We start from the raw sequence: 24,069 nt of genomic DNA, 5'->3' as shown, positions 1-24,069 counted from the left end.
GGAAGCTCAGCCTAGAAGCGAAGTTGCCTTGCGAGATCAAGTAGCTAAGTAGGGTTGTTACATTTATTTTTGATGTGCATGATCATAACGAGCAGTCTCGCTATGCCACTATAGCAAAAGCAAGACAAGTATTAACATTACACATAACAGTGTAGGCATATAGGAAGAACTGAGCACATTTTTTGGTTTTAAAAAATCAAGAGGGGTGCAAGTTTAAAACATATATATAGTATAATAGAAAATAATATCAAGTTTGATCAACTAGTTGGTACCAAATAGTTACCGCTGGGTCAATATATGATGTCCTAGCATGAAGGCATAACAGTGAAGGTATAATATCTGAGCAATACGCCTGAATCTATTGTACTACAAGCACTGTGGGATTCTATATCTGCTGTCTCTTATAGAGACTTTGCTATAAAAAGGTTGCAATTGCTACAGTGAGCATGTATATTGACTGGAGGGTGTTGCCCAGGAAATTATATCAATTGAAAATTCGGACATCAGCTCAAAACATAACATATAAGACAGGCATTTTCACATGTCACATGAACTCAGCTGGGTGGCAGCAGATCATTCATTTTCAATGCTTGGTTCTCAGCCCACTCCTATGTGTGGCAGGCTTGACAGCTATTCAAGGAGATCATTATAGAGCCCCTGCTGTGTTGGGCTGGGGGTGTCCCTTAAGAGGTAGTTCTGAATAAGCAAAATAATATAAGTCCACAGACTCTTGCAGGTCTCACAGGGTCCCATCTGGGTGGCAGTAGAGCTTCCCTTTCCAGGCTTGTTAATCCTCCAACTTCGATGCTTGGCAAACTTATTAGCTGTTCGGAGAGTGCGCCAGTTAGATCCGTTTTGTGGCATGATTACATTACTCCGGCCCCGGCTCCTACCAGGGGTCGCATGTTGCAGACCAAGGGTCCGGTCCTGCACTCTCCCCGGCGGGAGGAAACGGTGGACTCGTCGCCAGGTTTGCACAACTTATATGCATAGCTTTTAGTAGTAAAAGGAAACCTGAGGGCGCAACCCAAAAACAATATAAGTAAAATATAAATGAAAAGTCAGTTCTGAGGTATTAACCCCTAGTTGTGCGGTCGGACTGTGCTGTGTGTAATTTCTGAGTGGTGCCAGTCCCCGTGACAGTTCACAGCAGTCAGCCTATGCCCATTCTGGAGGTCTGGGATATCAGCCTGAGTTGTAAGTGCAGCGTTTGCGATGTGCTGTTGTGCAGTGGGTCAGCTTGTGGGCGCTGTAGTGCCGCTTCCATTCCTCTGCAGAAGGTTTGAGGCAAGTCTCCTTGGATTTTCCTGCAGGACCGTAGCCTCCACGTTCTGGCTTGGAGGCTTGGGTATTCCAAGCAGTTAACCTGCTTGGGAGAATGGTGGGTTGCTGCCGGCTTTAATCGCCGTCTACGAGTTTTCTGCTTGTGTTGTTGGTGCACTGGGGAATGACTCCTGGCGGCCTGAAAGGGTGAGTAGGGCGCAGAGCATCCGCTTGTGGTAGAGCAGTGCCCGCCAGAATTCCGCCCTTCTGCCGCATTTGAGTCCCCTGAGCTTCAGCTTGGGGTCTTGGTGGGGGCGATGCCATGCGAGCCTCTAGGTTTGCCCAGAAGTTTTGGAAGTGAATCTCCAGTCTCCGCAGGCAAGTGTCTACAGCGTTATTTTGATTCTGCGTGGTCGGTGTCAGCATAGGCCCATGCGGGAGGTCCTCTGCCATTTTGGTGTAACAAGAGACACAAGGTAAGTCCTCAGAGTTGTGCGATACACAGTGCGGACCGGGATGACCCCCACCGGTCCAAAGGGGGGGGGGACAGGTTACAGATTCAGCTCTGCTCGTGGGAATCCACTAAGGAGGTCGGCCGCCACTCCCAGCAGAGACCGCACTAGGCCGCAGGTACTCAGGCTCAAAACTTAGTTGCCGGAGTGTATCATCAGACGCCCGAGGTGCTCTAGAGTAGCTTAGGTGAGTTCAGGAATCGTGTGCACCCCGGAATCGGTAGTTTTCTCGAGAATTAGGCGATCAACGTGAGGAGCCTTCTTCCCTCGCGGCTGTTCAGCATGGCGTCCAAGCCCCGCCCCCCCTTCAATATTCTTTTTAAGTACCTTTTAAAAAAAAAAAAAAAACTTATACCAACACTCAAGTGGGGGGTTTATATTTTAGATAATTTCTTTGTGCTTTATTTATCCCTATGGCTTTGCCACTATGTATATAGATACAATTTATTATTTCGGTGTAAAATAAAGAATGTGTATGTTTTATTGTTGTTAGCAGCCAGTAACCTTTTCTTTATTCCCCCCCCCCCCCCTCCTGATATGTCTTGCCCATTTATATACATTTCTTTTCAGAGACCGTTCTTTAGTAGACCAAATGGACTTTGCCGAAATGAAACGCATTGTGGAACGCACGCTTGGAATGCATGACATCATCGCGTCAGACACAAAAAACCAGGAAGTCATCACAGAGAAGATCGGAATCAGCCGTAAGAGAGTGAAGCCACCTGTAGGACCAAGATTTAGACTCATTGGAGGGGTGTATATAATAGGGAGGAAGTGAAGGAAGCTTTTTATGTACTTTCAATCCAGCACTTTTGTTTTCCACTGTGAATTTGTCCCTGAGGAAGTCCCTAGCAGGGATAAAACGTGTAGGACTTGGGTTTCTTACCTTTTGGTTGCAGGAGGGTGGCTGTGGCTGATGGGAGTCGGCTGCCTCTTCCTTCCTCGCGGTCTCCACTCTGTCGCTTCCCTCCCGTGCGGAGGGAGCTGGTAGGAAGTGACCGGCTGTCACTTCCTTCCAGCAGTAATTGCGGCTGCAATTATTTTTTTTTTAAGAGGCCCGGTTGCACTGTTACATGGCCACAGCACTGACCGGGCTCCTGAAGATATAGGGCCCATCAGGTGGCCCTAAATGCATGGGCCACCCGATGGGCCCCATGAGCATGCGAGCCTTGGTGCAAGTGTCTAGGGCAGCGGTTCCCAAAGTGTGGGTCGCGACCCACTGGTGGGTCGCAGGGCGATTCCCAGTGGGTCGCGCTGACCCACACATCCAGGGCCGCCGGGCAGTCAGGCAGACTGACACCAGGAGGGAGCCCGGCGGCTTGCCCTGTATGCCGCCGGGCTCCCTCCAAACAGTCTGCCCAGCAGCTCCGGTCTGCAGCTCCGCCGGGTGCAGAGCTGCAGACCGTGTGATAGAAGTCTCGCGAGCTCCCAGAGAGTTACCATGGCAACACTCAGGGAACTTGCGAGACTTTTATTACACTGTCTGCAGCTCTGCACCCGGCGGAGCTCAGACCGGAGAGTTACCCCACTGGACCACCAGGGAGACACTGGACCACCAGGGAATTAAATGAAGGTAGGACACAGCCCCCAGATCCTGCCCCCTAAAGTAAGTCATTTTCTCTCTACCCCCCCTAACCCCTTCACTCCCTGCCCCCCCCTAAACTGTAACCCCTTCACTCCCTGCCCCCTCCCCACCCTGTAACCCCTTAACTCCCTGCCCCCCTCCCCACCCTGTAACTCCTTCACTCCCTGCCCCCTCCCCACCCTGTAACCCCTTCACTCCCTGCCCCCCCTCCCCACCCTGTAACCCCTTCACTCCCTGCCCCCCCTCCCCACCCTGTAACCCCTTCACTCCCTGCCCCCTCCCCACCCTGTAACCCCTTCACTCTCTGCCCCCTCCCCACCCTGTAACCCCTTCACTCCCTGCCCCCTCCCCACCCTGTAACCCCTTCACTCCCTGCCCCCCTCCCCACCCTGTAACCCATTCATTCCCTGCCCCCCTCCCCACCCTGTAACCACCTTCACTCCCTGCCCCCTCCCCACCCTGTAACCTCTTCACTCCCTGCCCCCCCTCCCCATGCTGATTTTTGCTAATAACACAGTTCTTCCCAATGAATTCCTGAATATTATCCCTTAATAGCCGTTCAAATAATTTCCCTGTCACAGAAGTTAAGCTCACAGGTCTATAATTTCCAGGCAAGGATTTTGAACCCTTTTTAAATATAGGAACAACATCTGCCTTCCTCCAATCCTCCGGTACAATACCTGAAACAAAAGAATCTTGAAAAATGAAATACAGAGGTTCACTTATTTCCCCACTTAGCTCCTTAAGTACTCGTGGGTGGATACCGTCAGGCCCCGGAGCTTTATTTACATTAATTTTCTTTAATAGCTGTAGCACCTTGTCTCGAGTTATCCAATCACAAGTTATCTGCAAGTTTGTTGCAGCAATCATATGCATATCTCTTGCCATAGGATCCTCATTAATATATACCGAAGAAAAATAGTTATTTAAAATTTCTGCCTTTTCCTGGTCTTCATTGACTAACAGACCCATCTCTGTTTTCAGTGTACCTACGCTTTCATTTTTTGTTTTTTTAGAATTAATGTACTTGAAAAAAATGTTTGGGGTTGGTTTTGCATTCTTTGGCTATCAATTTCTCATTATTGGAAGAACCTATTGATACAGCATTAACTATCCCAAGAGAAGACACTCTATGCAAGAAATCCAGTATTACAGAACCACACAATTCAGCACCTACTTTCATCACCAAATACAATCATCAATTCCTTACAATACAGAAGATACTGAGACAGCACTGGGGGATCCTCAAGAATGATCCAACGTTATCAAAATGTCTTGACAACCAACCTCGGATCATCTTCACCAGGGCATCTAATCTACAACTTATGCTGGCACCTACCATCAAGTCTGTGAGCGCCAATTCAGACCAAGACGCCGCTCATGGTTTTACAAGATGCAAAAAGTGTCTAGCATGCAGGAACAATCCGTCTTTAGAAGACTCAACTACCAAATTCAAATCACTCATCACTCAAGAAGAATATGATGTCAAGACCAACATGGACTGTACCACGTCGGGAGTTATCTATCTAATAACATGTCCGTGTCCACAACAGTATATCGGACGCACGAAGAGATCACTTAAAATACGAATTGCAGAACATATTAGAAACATCAAGAAGGTTCTTCTAACACATAACCTCTCTAAGCACTTTAAAGAAATTCATGGGGGAGACCCCACAGGACTTGAATTTATGTCCATCGAGAAGGTGAACACACACTGGAGATGAGGAAGCATTGATAAGGTCTTAGACCAAACAGAAGCAAAGTGGATCTTCAAGTTAGAGACCCTAGTCCCTAAGGGACTTAATGTAGATTTTGAGCTCAATGCCTTCCTATGAGGATTTCAACACATACTTATATTAGTTGACCTCTAGTGTATCCTCCCTATAGAGATCCAGTCTTCCAGCAACATTCTAGATCTCATTTGTGCATTGATTCATCTCGCTCTTAGTTTTCCTATTTTAGTCTTTTATTCACAATTTCCATTCTTAGTCTCATTTTTACCTTTTAGGTTCCACTCTTTATCTATAAGAGATTTCTTTTTTAGGTATACACTTGCAACCATTTATATTTAACCTCATATTTTTTATTCCTCTTAAATATCTATTATTATGTACCTTTAGTCTCAGGACCTTTTTCTGATTCACTTACATCTATATTATACACGTATGGCACATAGCACTGTTATAAATATAACCCCCACTCATTGATCTTCATTTTCATATTAGGTGATTTATTTAATAACACCAAGTGAGTTATTCTCCTTATACATTTATATACTTATATACCTTTTTCATTCATCAATATACTAAACCTTTGATGAATACACAATATGTGGATCTTGCACATATGTATCACTTCTATTCATAGTCACTCTTTTTCGCTCAGAATGATATACATTGTAGGCACAAATGTATGAATAACTGTATTACTAATTCTTTTTTGCTTTATTCCAGAATGGAAAGAAATGCAATGTTTATGTGTAATTATATATAATTAATCACTATTGGCCACTATGTACTATATGCAGCTAGCATTTTAATATAATATTCATATATGTCCCATTTTATACATGTCCTATTTTTTACGAATGTCCATTTTTTACAAATATCCCATCTTTATAGATATTCCGTTTTTATTAATTTATTTATTATCTGCTTATTTTCGGTTCCATTTCTTGGTTTCTCCATCCTATTGAAAGCAATGTAGATTATAAATTAGACTATTTAGTCCTTAAGATCTCTCCCAACTGATATTCAGTATTTATTATTCAGTATTTTATTTTCAGAGTATAGGCTTGTTTGTTTTGTAAAACTCACATACTGTGTTCTTACTTACTTATCCGTACTCCATGTAATCATGTAAATATCATTTACTATCAGATGTAAATATACAAATACCAAAACATCTATTAAATGTTCATCTCCGGAAAATGTTATATTCCTTCATGTCATTTATATCATAGTTGTACAATACAAAGATGCATTATTGGCAATTAAGGCAATGTATATTTAAAGAATAACTGAAGCAATGGACAGTATCACGTCTCTGATGAAGTAGGGCCCATTCCCTACAAAACGCGTAAGACAGATCTTCACAGCAGTATACAGGAACAAACGCGTTCACCAGCAGCAGCAGCTTATTCTTCAACGCAGGACCTGTTTGGTAACAACCGCAAACGAAATAGTCTGCTCTGCACGTCCCCCGAAGTGAGGCTCTTACTCGGGACGTGCTCTCAGACCAACGCCGTCCTCACCGGCAGCCGGAATACAGACCAACACAATCCATCCTCAACTAATCCGAAGGTCCTTGCTGTTATTTTTTGCATACAAGTCTGGTATATTTCTGACCTGTATTTTTACAACTTTTAACCATTTTAAGTTATATTTTTAAGTGTGGGGCACTAAGAGACAGGTAAGGGGTGGGGAGGAGGGGAGTTCCTACCGCACACACATTGCATCCACTACACAAAACACACACACACTGCATTTACTAATCAAATACTCTCACTGCATCCACTACACACACATATAAATATAACAGTAAAAAAAAAAAAAAAGAAAGAAAGAAAAAAAAAATTTGCCATATATATTTTGTGCATTTACCAAAATACAGTAAATGTACAGAATATCGGTAAACTATCGGCCTGAAAGTTCACAGATTATCGGTATCGGCTCTAAAAAGGTCCCTAACTTCAAGCAGAAACACTGCACATCCTAACACCACAACCACTTCTAAAAGCAGAAGTAGTCATGGTTTGAAGAATAAATAGCAAACATTGTATTGATCAAACTTAATAAAGTTACAGAACTGGAGTGGCTCAGACTTAATAAAGTTACAGAACTGGAGTGGCTGCTTAGCTCCCGCCGGTGTTCTCCCAGTAAGGTGTCTGTGACAGGACATGCTCTCTTACTCACTACCCAGCACACACTGGCGGCGCACGCATAGTGACGTCACTGCGACATGGTTCGCAAGCTTAGACGCTGATACGCCGCTAATCATCGCGAGAATACCCGGCATGCCTCGGAGCAACACAATGGAACACACAGAGCCACTGTTCCGCCCGGCTTTGATGTCATCACGCAGGACAGCTGTACGTAACGTGGAGCTGGGGGTTGTAAGCCGGTGAAGGAGGTGAGGCGTAAGGGGCTAATGGGGCTGTGAGCGTCAGGGCAGGGGGTGAACTAGTGAGGCCGAGCGGGCAGTGCCCGGTGTTTAATGTCAGCCAGGTGACTGCTAGAGGAGCGAGCGAGGGGCTAGCGGGCAGCAGAGGGGCTAAATCCCAATACTTTCCCTTATTGGCATTAATGTAACCATGTGCAGAGCCAGCAGCGGAGCCGACACTGGGATATGTATCTGCTGCAGAGCTGCTATTACTGGGACATGGCTAACCTTACCACAGCTTGTAGACTACCACCCACATGACCATCAGCCAGCCAGGGGGAGGACAGAGTACCTCACAACCGCTGGCTGAGCATTATGAGAATTATAGTCCACAATGGCTGCACTGCCAGAATTGTCCATTGTAAGATAGCACTGACTGACTGCCCATCCTAACATTAACCCCTTAAGGACACGTGACATGTCATGATTCCCTTTTATTCCAGAAGTTTGGTCCTTAAGGGGTTAAAGGGTTCTGCTCGGCAGAGTGTTCCTGTTATATTGCCTGAAATGCACATTCTCTGTACCTTTTTCCCATCTGGAATCTGCTGCCTGCTTAATATTTCTCAGAAGAACTAAAAGAAAAGACCAAGGGGTTTAATTAGCAAATTGAAGAGAGAATTACAAAATTCCACCTAAAATTGTTGACATTTATCAACTCGGCTACAGTAGTCTAAATGTTGCCACCCAAATTTGTTTGCTACAGTTTACATTTTATTTAATACCGTTATATTTTATATGCATTGCTATTGAAATCACAAATGCAAAATATACAGTGTGCAGATAATTCTTATAGATCTTAGAGGGTTATTCTAGGCACCATTACCACTTCAATGTTTTGAAGTCTGTATGTGTAGCGTTTTGCAATGAAAAGCTGCACATACTAATGTGTAACTCTTCTTCCAGCTGTGTCATTGGGGCATCATTCACCAGGCCAGGAAAAAAAAGTGGCCAGGCTACTGTCAGTTCTTTGCATATTTCTATGCATAGAGGGGCCCTCATTGGCTAATGAATAAGCTCCAGAATCACCATCTGACTTCTGCAATGCTGCAGATGTCATAAACCTGCCTATAGAGGGGGCCTGGTGGGAAAATTCCAGGGTATTTCTGCCTGCATAACCACTACGGCAGGCTGTACTAGATATGGTGGTTGGAGTAAAAAATTTAGGATGTCATCCTTCCAGCACAAATGTTGAATCATTATCTTTCAAGTGCTTATGGCACTCAATCTGCAAGTATCAAGTAGATCAAAACCCCATTAAAAAAAACTTAAACAGTTTCCTTAATAATATTTATAAAGAACCAACAAATTCTGCAGCGCTGTACAATAGGTGGACTAACAGACAAGTATTTGCTACAAGACAAGTTTGATGTTCAGGTACAGAGGGTGTTGAGGACCATGCTCAAACAAGCCTACATTCTTGACGGAGTGGGGTGAAGTGGCACAAGAGGTAAGGGTAGGATGTTACTAGAATAGTTTACAATGGAGGGTTAGTCTTTTGGTTGACACAGTTGCAGGAGAAGAAGTAGTGCGGGTTACCAAGGTGCTGGGAGGGAAAGCTATTAAGTTTATTTAAAATGCTTTTCTATGGAAGTGAGGTCTTAATCTTTTGAAGGAACTGAGACTGGGTGAGAGCCTAACAGAGAAGGGTACGGAGTTCCATAGGAACGGCTCAGCCCTAGAGAAGCCTTGAAGGTGGGTGTCAGAGGTGCGAGTACGAACAGAAGCAGATTCTCGACAGAACATAGGGTCCGACATTCTTGTGTATTAGTAAGGATAAGAAGGTAGTAGTTTTACTAAGAGATTTGAAAGAAAGCACCAGGATTTTAAATTGAGCTTTAAATGTTCTGAGAAGACAGATTGGATCTTATTAGAAGCCAGAGGGAGGAGAAATGGGCGGGCAAGAAGATGATCCTTCCTGCCGCATTCATTGTAGACTGTAAAGGGGCAAGCTGAAACATGTAAGACCACTGAGAAGTGGATTGGAGTAGTCAAGGTGACAGATGATCGTGGCAGGTACCAGCACCGCATCTAGCGTTAGATGGGGTGGATGCGAGGTATGTTTTTGAGATGGATTTGGAGAGTGACTGGACATCAGGGTTAAAGGAGAGGTTGGAGTCAAAAAGCACACCTAGGCAGTGAGCCTGCGAGGTAAAGATGATGGTAGTGCCATTGAATTGGAGGGAGACAGACACAAGAGTAGAAACACGTGATGGAGGAAAGATGAAAAGCTCTGTTTTTACAGCTTAAAGGACCACTATAGTGCCAGGAAAACAAACTTGTTTTCCTGACACTATAGGGTTATTAGGTCCCCCCACCCCCATTCCTCCCACTGGGCTGAAGGGGGTAAAACCCCTGCAGCCACTTACCTTAACAGTGCCGGGCTCCCTCGGCACTGGTGACCTCTCCTCCCCCTGCTGACGTCCGCGCCGAATGAGGAAGAGCCGCGCGCGCACTCAAACCGCCCATAGGAAAGCATTGCTCAATGCTTTCCTATGGACATCAGCGTCATCTCAGTGTGATTTTTCCTTCGCCTCTAGTGGCGATCAGGGAGACAACCACTAGAGGCTGGATTAACCCTCAATGAAAACATAGTAGTTTCTCTGAAACTGCTATGTTTTTAGCTGCAGGGTTAAAACGAGGGGGACCTGTCACCCAGACCACTTCATTGAGCTGAAGTGGTCCGGGTGCCTATAGTGGTCATTTAAGTTCAAGAAAATGAACAACCATCCAGTTAGAAATAATAGAAAGGGACACGAGTCCTGAGAGATCCGGAGAGGACAGATAGGTTTGTGTGTCATCCACAGAGAAATTATATTGGAAGTCGAAAGAGCTGATGAGTTTACCAGGGCATGCAGTATAGATCGAGAACAGTAGAGGACCAAGGACAGAACCTTGGGGAACACTGACAGAGAGGGGTTGCAGAGAAGAGGAAGAGCCAGAAAAATAAACTCTGAAAGAGAGCTGGGAGAGGAAGGAAGAGAACCAGTAAAGCTCAGAGTCTAGTAGGCCAAGATTACTGCAGATGGGAAGCATTGTTGATGATCAACAGTGTTAAAAGCAGCAGAAATGTCAAGGAGAATTAGGAGAGAGTAGCTTCTACTGGATTTGGCAGCAATTAAATCATTGGGTACTTTGGTCAGGGCCTTTTCAGCAGTGTGACGAGTGTGGAATACAGACTTAAATGAGTCAAGCAGAGAATTGGATTCAAGGATGTCAGTCAATCTAGGGTACACAACTATTTCAAGGATATTGGAGGCAAATGGTAGTTTCATCTTAATGTAAATGTCATAAAGTAAGAAAAATACATTTGTTGCTTAAGACATAGTCCTAAATGGATACTATAGTTGCCAGAACAACTACAGCTTAATGTTGTTATTCCCTGCAGGCTTTTTAATGAAAACACTGCCTTTTCATAGAAAGTGAAGTGTTTACATTACTGCCTAGTAACACCTTGCGTGGCAGTCACTCAGGCGGCCACTAAAGATGCTCCCTGTGACAGTGCTGCACAGTGTGTAGAACTGCAAGTTCCACATAGAATGCATAGATTAAATGTATCTCTGAGGAGTTGCTGATTTTTACAATGTGGTGTTTTGTCTCACATTCGCAATAGTCTACTAATGCTTTCCTATGGGAAAGTATTGGATTGGTCAAGATCATCAAGTTTGATCTCAGCCACGGCGGCAGACGAGTGCGAAAAAAAAGGCGAGTAAACACCTTTTTCTTGTAAAGAAAGGGGGCCAGGGACCAAAAAAGTTATTTTACCACTGTAGTGTCAGGAATACATGTTTGAGTTCAATTAAGTGTTTAATTAAAAGGATTCTGAGTGCTTGTTTTTTATTCTTTGTTTATTTCTACACCGAAATTGATGTACTCATTTATTCCTGCTGGCACAACTACTACTCTAGGATCCTTATGAATGACTGAGATATTGTAAATCTTTAATGAGAGACCAAGGATTATGTCTAATTTACTATATCTATTGACTCAGCAGATGTGATCTATGGACTTGTAAAAGCATAAAGTGACATCATGGGAGACGTAACGCTTTATCCTAATAAATAGATGTTGCCACTTTTTATTTGACTGTTTAAATCATTTCCTTTTTTCAGAAACGTTAATGTTTACGTTTGTTAGAGAACGTGTCTCTAGAGACTGTCAGACTGATGCCAATAGAGGCATTTTCTCAATGGTGAATTTAAAAAAAAAAATACACTTTCAGCATGCTGATGCTGAAAGCAATGTTCCCTCTAAATGTTTAGTAGTTGGTGTACGTAGAAATATTATTGTGCAAATGTATTTCCTGTTAGAAAATGTGCGCACTGAATACTTGTGCAAAGATAAACCTGAATTTTTTATTTTCCAAGAAAATTTTGTCACAGCCTCTCACACACAGTTAATAAAACTGTATTGCCATGTTTACCTTTAATACAAATTTAATTTGAATATATTCTAAAATGCTCAAATACCACATTGCCTACATAAATTTCAGTTTGCCTTCATTTTATTATGCTAAAATCATGCCACATTGCCCATATTCCACATTCCATATTGTTATGCTTACATGCCAGATTGCGTAAATTTTGTCATGCCCGCTTTACCTGATGGTGCGTGATGAGTCTGCTCCCTTATGCGTGCCGCTTGTCTCTGTGATTCTCGGCTGTACTCTCACGAGATGTATTGACATCTCGCTGAAGCATGGCCTAGATTCATTGAGCTGTGCAGCACCTATAATGGAGCACAGGCCCTGCTCCTGAGTCCTGACTTTTCCTTGGCTAAGGCCAGCCTTACCCTGTGTGCCCTCATAATTTTATTATCTGTACTGCAGGCAAATTGAGTGTGCACACAGCTTAGAGGGAATAGTGGCTAAAAGTGTCCACTGCTTCTCATAGTGTAGCATTAAATGCATTTGAGTGGCTGAGCGCAACCATGAACTCTATGTCCCTGGTACTTTCCTATGAATTGATTTTAGTGCATCTCAATGAGGAGATGCATATTACCACATACGTGCAATAGCCTCCCAATGCTTTCTCATGCATTTTAAAATAGCTGAGATCATCAGGACTGAAGATTTCAGTCATGGAGTTGTGGCCAGCCGCCGCAAGGCCAGAACGGCAGAGAAAAGGTAAGTAAAAATAACCTTTTAACTCTGCAGTGAAGAGGGCCGGGGACCTAAACATCCTTTTCAGTACCAAAGTGTCAGGAATACATGTTCGTATTCCTGGTACTACAGTGTTCCTTTACGTTCAGTATGTATTGAAAGCTGCATCAAGCAGGTTAACATTAGAAAATGTCACATATATCAAATGTTTGCCAGAGTTGAACTGCAAAGCCAAGCTTTCATTGCAGTCAGTTGGAAATTAACTTGTTAAAAGCTTTCATAGTTTTGGGTAGTGCCTACGTTTGCTGTCTGTTTTGAGCACTCATTGCCAGGTACACCCAACTTGCTACTTGATATAGCAGGAGATTAATGAAGAAGCCACAAAAATACAATGCCTTTACTGTAAAGATTAAAAATGTTATGTATCGTTCCTAATGGATTAATGTGCCAAAACCTTATTAACCTTGATTTTGACCAGTCAGCTGGAAAAAAGTAATCTTGTTTGCTGTACATTAATATATATTGAACTATGCAGTAATATACCATTATTTGGGGATTTTGATGGGAAGTACGGTAAATCATTTTTTGTTCTGACATATCTGGTCTGTTTTATGTATTAAGCTCCCGTGCAATGGTTATGAAAGCATCCATGGAAGATGATGATTCTGCTTGGGAACTTTCCATGAAGTACAAAATGCAATACAAAATGATGAAGAGCAATACCAACTGGATAGACATAACTCAGGAATTCCGGGATGCCTGTCATGGTAACTAAAATCTTTTCATACCAAGGATTGACTAAAAATAATTGTAGGGTAAAAAAAAGTCTAAAACTGTAAAGGTCAATTTAACTATCTTGAGCTTTGTGTATTAAAATTCCGCACTGCATGGCAGTGTAGCCTGTTGTTTTTTTTTAAAATACACTGCATGCTTTTGAGAGTACTAGGGACTTGCTGTTCTTATTGTTGCTGACTTCTTGGGGTCCCAGGTATATCAGCAGAAGCCATTTGCCAAGTGAATGCAATGTAATCGATCACTGTGATCATAATGCATACAGTACATGGAGAAATGCTTCTGATCCCAATTAAACATATAAAGCAAAAATTCTCATTTCACTTTGGCTGTATAAGTTCTGAGAAAAATGTAACAGGAAACGAGTGTCCGCTACACACTCTGCCAATGAATGCTGGTCACTTAACAATTTTGTCCAACTTATATTTGTTTTTTTAAATAGTAAATATAAATAGTTAGTTCTGAATGTTAAGTATTGTAAAGATATTTTTTTTCACAATTTTTCTCTTAGTTCATTTTAGTTGGTAGGCTAATGTAACAAGTAAGCTTAAGTTAAATTTAAAATATTTATTTTAGTTTTTGATTTGTCTAATAAAATACAAATATGCGTATGCTCTTCTGGCATGTATATCTTAAAGCACTACTGACATAGCATAAGAGTTTGAAGAGTTTGACGGTGACAGTGTTTTCGACACAATTAGATTTGCTCAATTTCTTGCAATTTAAAGATTTGAAAGATAATCTAGAATGCGACAAACGCTTGTCTCCTAATTTTGCTAATTGCAATTATAATATGGGGTGATTTATATATCTATGGGGTGTACACATGATGGCTGCCTTGCGTATAAAGGGAAACTTAAGTTTAAACAGTACATGTCAACAAAATGGTGTTAAAATTGACAATTTATTTTTGCCTGGTAGACTGCTATTAAAAGAAGACCATATCTACTACTGTACAGTGTGTGTATTTATAAGCCCTGGTGCCAAACTCCGGGCAAGATATATCCAGTTAGATAGAGCACAAAATCTGTCTTCAAACTTAACCGCATGTATTATTTGATATGTAACTGATTACATCTTCAGTCTTGCTACTGTTCCATTCACTCTTTTTCTTTTTTTTAGCATCTATATAATATTGATTTGGCTGTTTATTGTTGTCTTCAAAAATCTCCCAAATGAGAGGATTGAGGCGTTGGCATGTAATTCACATATGTTTGCCTGAGAGAATAATTAAATATGAAGACACATTTTGTCCCCTGAGTGATGTGCTTTATCTGGATGGAGATAGAGATGATATATATCTTGACGTGTGTGTGTATTTTATTTATATATATATATATATATATATATATATATATATATATATATATATAATTTCACACTCTCTACTCGCTGCACATATTGACACACAACACACACACTATTTGTACGATCAAAAGTATGTTGGCTCTAGCTCAATGAATGTGCTCATTGATTTTATTCTAAACTTGTCCACCTCCACTGGCGCAATGAAGCATGAAACACATCCCCAGACCTTGATTACTCATTCACAAAATGTTAGGTAGTACTATGCTGGCAGGAAGGTAGCATTCTCCTGCCATCTGCCAAACTCATAGCTGATGCTGTATCTTCGTTCTTTACTCCAAAGAACACATCCAATGTTCTTGATCAGAAACTTGTGTCATACTCATGTTAAGGTGGTTTACGGAGCCCTTCAAATATACAAACCAGCTAATGATGTGACCAGCCATTCAGAAAAAAGACATAGATCTGTTTCACTAAATGGAATTTCATAAGTGCCACCTCTGCCAGTAGCATGCATATAAAGGCTGACTGTTGTGGTGTAGTCCAGTGGTTGATTATTAGAAATCAGATGTTGTGAGTATCTCCAGAGATGCCATTATTGAACATATATTATGTTACTAAACAAAAACAGTAAATGCTATCATGTATCTCTGTTACAGAACTGAAACTGGGAGAGTTGCTCCATGACAAACTGTAAGTATGGCTTGATAAAGACAGGGTTTCACAAACCAATACAAAAGGGCAACCTGCAATCCAGGATTCATGGCTACTGGAACAGACATGCGTAAGCTGAAAATCATGGACTGCTGGTGGAACTTGAGTTTTGGTTTGAGCAACACTATCATTGTACAAGTTTCAAGGTATTTCAGAGGAAGATATTGTAACTTCACAAATTTTTATCTCAGTATTTTTATCTCAGTGCTAATGAAATGTTTATTAAATGACAGTTATTTATGGCCTGGGTTGATAACCTTCTCAGACCCACCAAGATCTATGTGGCATTTCTTATTGGAGGCCACAACACTAACCTCCTCTCTTCCTCTGACACAATGGGTTTAGAGTATAATACCATTCACTGTAATAAGATGGGTCAGTGTGCTTGCATATCTCTACATGTAAATGGAATGATTCTATTGTCTTGTACATCCAGTATATTCCCTGTGGTGTCTGCTGTAGACCCTAAAGGAGATTTAATCTAAGGCAAATAAAGTTTTTTTACAATAAGAACTATAAGGATATGTAATTCTCTGCCTGAAGATATTGTTTTATCAGAGTCCATACAGATGTTTAACCCCTTAAGGACCGAGGACGGTTCAGGACCGTCATCGGCATTTTAGCGTTGCCGACCGGTGACGGTCCTGAACCGTCCTAACAGTCTTAGTTACTTACCCGATCGCCGTCGTTCCCCCGGCGGCGATCGGCGGTGCTCCCGGTGTGGGGAGACTGCCTGCAGCCCAGACAGTCTCCCCGCGGCAGATTAGGACCCATGGGGCCATGTGATCGCTCAACAGAGCAATCACATGGTCACAATAGGTGTCCATGTGTCTGCCTGCAGGGGGACTGTCTGTGCTGACAGGCAGTCTCCCTGCTGGTGTAAAATCATAAAAAAAATAAAGTTAATGTTAATAAAAAAAATAATAATTATATATATGTGTGTGTGTGTGTGTGTGTATGTGTGTATATATATATATATATATGTGTATATATATATATATATATATATATATATACACGATATATAGACATATATTATACCTATATAATATATGCCTATATATCATATATATAATGTCATGCTAAGTGTATTTTTATATTAATATGTACATATATTAATATAAAAATACACTTATAATTAAATTACACACGTGTATATATATCATATATATATATATATATATATATATATATATATAATAACTATATATATATATATATATATTGTGTGTGTGTATATATATATATATATATATATTATTATAAAATACAAATAATAAGTAAATTAAATTAAATACAAAAATTAAAAATAATAATAAAAAATGTAAAAAAATTATATATCTATATGAAATTTTATTCTAACTGTATTTTGATATTTAATATATATTTAATTCAAAATACACTTAGAATGAAATTGTATATATAAATAAATAAAAAAAAGAATACGAAATATATATATGTTTATATACAAAATTACATAAATAATTATATAAATATACATGTAGACTTCAAATATATAAATATGCATATATATTCAAATTCTACGTGTGTATTTATGTAATATTTTTACATAATTGAGTAATTTTATTGATTGCAATTTGAGGGACCTGCCTGCAAACCCAGGTCGAAAGTCCAGAGAATTTAATTTGCTAGCACTGTATTTTACCCTGTAACGTTCTACGACACCCTAAAACCTGTTCATGGGGGGTACTGTTTTACTCGGGAGACTTCGCTGAACACAAACATTAGTGATTCAAAGCAGTAAAACATATCACAGCGATGATATTGTCAGTGAAAGTGACTTTGTTTGCGACTAAGTGGCTACTAAAAAAGTCTGGACATACCCCATATTGAATACCCTGGTTTGTCTACTTAAAAAAAAATATGTACATGTGGGGTGTTATTCAGAGATTTATGACAGATAATAATGTTACAATGTCACTATTGATACATTTTAAAAATGTATGTTTTGAAACCGCAATATCCTACTTGTACAAGTGTAAAAAGATGCCTGGTCGCAAATGTACAACATCGCAAAAACAGTCCGGTCCTTAAGGGGTTAAATAGCAATTGGATAAATACTTCCAAAAACTTAACATACAGGGATATAATTTCTAATTAGTGGGGTAATAGCTGCTTGATCCAAGGAGACACCTGACTGCCATTTTGGAGTCAAGAAGGAATTTTTTCCTAGTTTGTTGCAAAATTGGAAGCGCCTCAGACTGGGTGTTTTGCCTTCTTTTGGATCACCAGCAAAAACATATGTGAGGAAGGCTGAACTTGATGGACGCAAGTCTCTTTTTAGCTTTGTAACTGTTTTTTTTGTTTGTTAAACCTTTCCTTTAATGCCATCATTCGTTAGAATATCACAAATCTCTAGCTTTGCAATATGTTTTTAGCGTTGACATTTATTTTAATTTTTTTTTACCAGCTTTGGACTCTTTGAAGCAATGTCAGCTATTGAAATGATGGATCCTAAAATGGATGCTGGAATGATTGGTAATCAGGTTAATCGAAAAGTCCTTAATTTTGAACAGGCCATAAAGGTAAGTATCTTATAGTCCACTTCACATGCATATGTTCTATGTCATATTATTTTAGCACCATAACCACTAAAGCACATGGTAATGATTTAGGTCTGTGGCTACCATGCCCCAGTTTTTAGTTTTTTTACAAAGAAAAAAGTCAGAAAGCTAGCTTTTTGCTATCCATACTTCATAACAAAAATCTAAATGATGGTATCTATATGCCTAACTACATACTTTAGTGCCAACCACCTGGCTATGCGTAATCAGCTCTGCTAAATAAGTGTGACTTGTCTCACCTTGGTCCTAAGACAACATTTTATGCCTTTCAGCCAGGGGATGTACCAGACAAGCCATACTTTATAGTTTATTCTAAAGCTTATTAATATACTTGACACCTCTTGTGCACACTTTTCTTGTATGGTGATATTTATTTTCTCTGTAAAAGCTTTTCATTAAAAAAAGACAGAGGTAATATTTTAAATTTAACCTTAGCAGCCAGGAGTACTTGGGTTTTTCTTTCATATTCACAAAGTATGGTTAACCAAGCAGTTTGGAGATAAAGAGAGAGGGGAATATCTTACCATTTGGAAGACTGACATGTGACACTGCACCAAGATGGGTCCTGAGTATATATGAGCTCTATAACCAAATGCAAAGCTAATGTTCTGTTGTATGATGTCATAATTACACTGACTTTTTCATTGGTCATATCCACAGGCTAATAGTAATGTTCGGTGCTATAACAGTGCTGCACTATACCTGATTGGTTGATGAGATGCGTGACCAGTTCCACAAGTGTCAAACAATTTGTTCATGATTACTTGGTTGCCAGTTAAAATGCATCTGATAGGCAACATAATAAAAATCAGCCATGATACTTTTGATTTAAATAACGGGAATAATATATTTGTCTACCTAAAGGCAAAATGTGTTGTTTTCTCATCATTATTCACAAAAGTCAGTAATATCCTAATCTTGCCCATTGTTAAGTGGCATTTCCCCGACTTCACTGCCAGAATTTAAAATATACTCTTAGGGTTATTCAATTAAAGGGACTCTCCAGTGCCAGGAAAACAAACTGTTTTCCTGGCACTGCAGGTCCCCTGTCCCTCCCACCCCCCATCCCAAGTTGCTGAAGGGGTTAAAACCCCTTCAGTGACTTGCCTGTATCCCTCGGCGCTGGGTCAGGGTCCTCCCACGCTTCTCCCCCGCCGACGTCATCCAGCAGGGTAGAGCTATTACGCATGCGTGGCCGCCGGGGGGGAGACCTAATGCATTAGACCTCCCCATAGGAAAGCATTGAAAAATGCTTTCCTATGGGGATTTCAGTGACGCTGGAGGTCCTCACATAGCGTAAGGACGTCCAGCGACGCTATAGCACACTTTTTGTGTACTATAATCACGGAAGTGCCCTCTAGTGGCTGTCTAATAGGAGGAGTTAACCCTGCAAGGTAAATATTGCAGTTTATGAAAATTGCAATAATTACACTTGCAGGATTAAGGGTAGTGGGAGTTGGCACCCAGACCACTCCAATGGGCAGAAGTGGTCTGGGTGCCTGGAGTGTCCCTTTAAGTGTGAATTGTGGTAAATTCAAAGTTAATTTCGTATTTAAGGCCGAAGTAGCTGATCTGGAAGCATGGCTGAATTGGAGATTTTAATTTTTCCGATTTTGGTTTTAAATTTGACATTCACTTTGAATTCCCATAAGTTATCACTTCATTGAGTATCCATGTAAATCTTGCATCACATTAAATAGAATTCGTTTTAACTTGTACAATTTATAGGGACTCTTTGCTAAGATTGACCCCTTATATTTATTTTTATTACATATATAATAAAGTGTGTGTTTGTGTAAAGAAAAGAAAATAGTATGTATATTTTGTGGTATCGATTTACAATGTAAAGAAGCCCTAAAATGTTCATCTTTTTACTTTACAGGATGGCACCATTAAAATTAAGGATTTAACATTGCCTGATCTAATTGGAATAATGGATACCTGTTTTTGTTGTCTGGTAAGTACATCAATAAAACAAGTTTTTGTAATAAACTCTAAGAAATTAAAGTCTAAAGAATCTAAAGATCTTGCAATAAAAGCATTTAAAAGCAGATTTTCTAATTTTCTGAAATATTGTAAGAACTATGTGGTGTATAATGCTTCAACAGGAAGATTCTTGATCTAAGCAATGCTTGATAACTCTTTCCCATTTATATTTATAGTAAAATTTGTCAACTGCAACACACAGACATTTTATTTTCCTGTAAAGTGAGACTGTCATTTTGTACACACCTATACAACGTTTAAAACATTAGTTGCTTTTATGTCTCCAGGATGTGACTTCTTCCGTACAAAAGGTTATTGCTATGGTCCCTTACATTTCTTTTTTTATGGAACAGCTTAAAGCTATAGTTCACTGTCACCTCTTTTTTCAAAAATCTTCTGATCTGTTGCTTGAATATACCCAGGTTCACTAGGGTGGATCTTGGGATAACTCATTCCTTCCCCCACCCCTTCTTTGCAGCTTTTCCCATACTTTCTTTTTTTTGTTCTCCCCCTCCCCCCTGTTCTCTTTTAGTTTTGTTCTATTATAATGTAAAATCTGGATCAAGTCTATAGTGTACTTTGCTGTTTAAGGTATACTTTAATTGTATCTATGTGAATAGCTAATTGGTCTCAGCCAATGAGCTAAGCCCTGCACTGCCAGGCTTAGCTCAAGACTGAGAGCTTCTGGTAGTGGAGGCGCGGATTAATGTCCAGCGGACCACAGGTAAGCAGTTAAACCATTCTAAAACTTTTTGCTTTCTTATGGTTAGGTGAGGTATCAGGGCACTACAATACTATGATGAAAGCTTGCTGTTCCAGAATACTTCTAAACCAGTAAAAAATAATATATATACATATAAACATATACAGAAAAAATCCTTGCACTCACGCTGTCTTATATATTACAAGAAACTGCAGTACTTTATAGTTTTTCATCAAAGTTTAAACTTCTAGCATACAAATTCCTTATTGGCAATAGCACAATCTCTGTCCAAAAGTCATGTGAACATTTTTACTCTGATTCTAATCACAAATATATAATTTTTTCTTATTTACCTTTAGATAACCTGGTTGGAAGGGCACTCCTTAGCACAAACTGTTTTCACTTGTCTTTATGTCCATAATCCTGATTCTATAGAGGACCCCGCTATGAAGGCATTTGCTTTAGGCATTCTCAAAATTTGTGACATTGCTAGAGAGAAAGTCAACAAAGCTGCTGTTTTTGAAGAGGTACAACCATTTTCTCGTTTTCAACTAATCTATATTGATGTAAAGCAATTATATATTTGCATGACTTAAAAATTTTTTTTTAAATCATTTGGGGAGTAAATCAGCCAGAGTAATACTTATTAACACTAGAAATGTAAGAAATTGGGGGAAAATATAAAAATATTGTGTAAGCATGTTTCCCAAGAACAGTAGATAACCCCAACGTTTCAGCATTTCAGCCTGGAATTTCCCCAGAGGAAGGCTGAGGCGCCGAAACGTTGGGGTTGTTATCTCCTGCTCTTTGGTCAGTATGTCTGTTTTGTTTTGGGTTCATGGGTTTCTTATTTGAATACTTACTATTGCATGTATAGTGATTATTGGTGTGCTATTTTGATGTTTTCATACCTGTACTGTTATCTGCACTTCCTTTATAAATCTATACTTATCCCCTGTATAAATAAAAACACTTTTATATGCAAAGTTATTCTGGTGTGCTTGGGGTTATTTTCTACTGAGCTCATGGATCTGGTGGGGGATCAGATTTTCCCTTGCAGCACCTGGCACTTCTCCTATTACCCATATTTGGTGTGAGCGCTCACTATAAATTTATATCACCAGTATGAATAAACCTGGTGTTTGAGTGAAACAGAATCAGATATGTATGTTTTCTAGAATATCAGTCATGTTAATATTTGGGGACACTGTTTTGGTTTTAAAGAAGAAACTGTATTGCACCATTATTCACCAGGCAGGAAACACTGTAATGAACATAGTGTGCATGATAGTGTCTTGTGTGAGTGATATAATCCAGCAAGTGTAGCATTCAATCAGATTAACTGTTTCAGAGTATACAAAGGCAGATTTCTTTAGAACGTAAAGGGACCCAAAGGTATTTAATCAAGTAATGGATACAAAAAAAATCACTATTTTAGTAAAATGTCTGGTAACATTTTAAAATATTTTAGTGGGTACTAAAATGTTGCTTTTTTACCCCCTTTATCTTTTATTCTAAAGGAGGATTTTCAGTCTATGACATATGGATTTAAAATGGCTAATGGTGTCACAGATCTACGGGTAACAGGTCAGACATTATACATAATGATTATGCCCAGTTTGAACATTCTTTACAATTCGGGTATTCTTTACAAATATGTCCTTTTTCATAGGAATGTTGAAAGATGTAGAAGATGATCTGCAGAGGAGAGTTAAGGTATTTTTAATTTATTTCAGTACCTGTTAATGGCTTGCCTTTCAGTATTAGTTTGAAATTTAAAATTAACATTTCACCTATATATTATAGGTGTCACATCTTTAGTATAATGCCAAATATTTCTGTTCTGCATATTTATTTAACCATTGTTAAAACATAATGAAAATATGGATCAACAAAAAACTAATGCATTGACAAGTATTTACAGGAGTCATTTTGTCTCCATGATGAAATTAAAATATCAAATTCTCAACTTTTATGAACATATATCAAAGATATGAATTGTTTGAAAAATGCTCTACTAGTGGATATGGTGCCATGCATGCCCAGGATCACTCCCAGATTAAGTATACGAACAGCTTTGGAACATATTCACTTCTTACGTGCCAGATGCCACTACCCTCCTCTTCTCTTTCCGCTATGGAGAGCCGGAAGCTCCTGCTAGGAGCTGTCGTTAGTTCTCCTGAGCCAAGTCCTGCGCTGATTAGTCTTATTCAGTGAGCGAAGCTGTGTCCCATAAGGTTTATCTAGACAGAGTTTCTGGCACTGAGACCAGAAGGGAAAGAGTAGGGACACCAGTTAAGAAAACAAATGGTTTGACTACGTACATTGAAGAGGCACCAGGGCACTCCTTGTACCAGATCCAGCACACTGCAGTACTTGATGTATCCCTGTAACTCAAAACCATACAAAAAAAAGTGGGCAACAAAATAGTGCAGCAGTATCTTTAAAATTACTGACACACCATATATTCACTCAGACTCTCCAAAAACATCCCTTTTGGGAGAGAGAGTTTACCTCACAAACAATATCTGCTTCTTGACCAGTATTATTTGTGGTAGGCTTGCAGTAAAGGTTAGACCTTCCACACGTGTCCTTCAGACTGTTTTCCATTTTCCACCTCAAACCAATGGTTCCCAAGTCCTTCCTATTGACTTTTTCTGATACAGTTAAGCATTGTAGGACTTGAACAATTTGTACAAAAATAGAAAAAGAATCCAGATATGCAAAGATAATATATACTTTCCAAAATACAGCTGTAATTGCAAAGGTGGTTCTATCAAAATAAAAACCAAAAAAATAAAACTGGTATTTGTTGATTTTTAAGTACAACCAAACAAATACAGAAAATGTAGGTGAAGATCTACAAAAACAGAAAGTGCAATAGAGTGATACAGTATAAAGTGCAGCTATATGCACCGAATGGCGTTACAGGATGCAGACTTGTAAATTTGTATTAGGGTGCCTCCTCTTAGCATGATGAGGTGCTAATCCTGGACTTCTCTAGAACAAATATAAAGGTGTACATAAAAATAAAATAATTGTTACTATGCATTTCATCCCTCTCATGGGTCTTCCTCAGAGACCCAAATAAAATAAAAAAGAAAGTTACATTATATGATCGTACATTGCATAAGCCTGCCACAACGTCAATGTACCCCATCTTTGCCAGGTTCTACTCTAACAGCCTAATGTCTGCTCTTATGAGATTAACCCACTTACTTGGGAAAATATTTTTTTTTGTGTGTGTGTGTGTATATATATATATATATATATATATATATATATATATACACACACACAAAATTATTTTCCCAAGTAAGTATGTAAGTATGTATATATACATAGTCAGGAGGGCTGCACTC

At 39.8% G+C, this 24,069-nt stretch overlaps 1 protein-coding gene across 1 annotated transcript in view; it reads left to right on the top strand.

The window, feature by feature from the left end:
- Positions 1-7,388: 7,388 nt before the first annotated feature.
- NAA35 (N-alpha-acetyltransferase 35, NatC auxiliary subunit) overlaps positions 7,389-24,069 on the top strand; it is a 60,750-nt gene continuing 44,069 nt past the window's right edge. The window contains exons 1-8 of the mRNA XM_063454995.1: positions 7,389-7,494; positions 13,244-13,389; positions 15,379-15,412; positions 17,865-17,979; positions 19,901-19,975; positions 21,067-21,234; positions 22,228-22,294; positions 22,380-22,423. Of these exons, the coding sequence (XP_063311065.1) occupies positions 13,254-13,389; positions 15,379-15,412; positions 17,865-17,979; positions 19,901-19,975; positions 21,067-21,234; positions 22,228-22,294; positions 22,380-22,423 (639 nt within the window). The 5' untranslated portion in view covers positions 7,389-7,494; positions 13,244-13,253. The remainder of the gene's footprint in view (positions 7,495-13,243; positions 13,390-15,378; positions 15,413-17,864; positions 17,980-19,900; positions 19,976-21,066; positions 21,235-22,227; positions 22,295-22,379; positions 22,424-24,069) is intronic.

This window comes from Pelobates fuscus, chromosome 5 (assembly GCF_036172605.1).
Source record: "Pelobates fuscus isolate aPelFus1 chromosome 5, aPelFus1.pri, whole genome shotgun sequence".
Lineage (NCBI taxonomy): Eukaryota > Metazoa > Chordata > Amphibia > Anura > Pelobatidae > Pelobates > Pelobates fuscus.
Note: the sequence above shows the minus strand (reverse complement) of the source record. Positions and strands in the feature narration are given on the sequence as shown.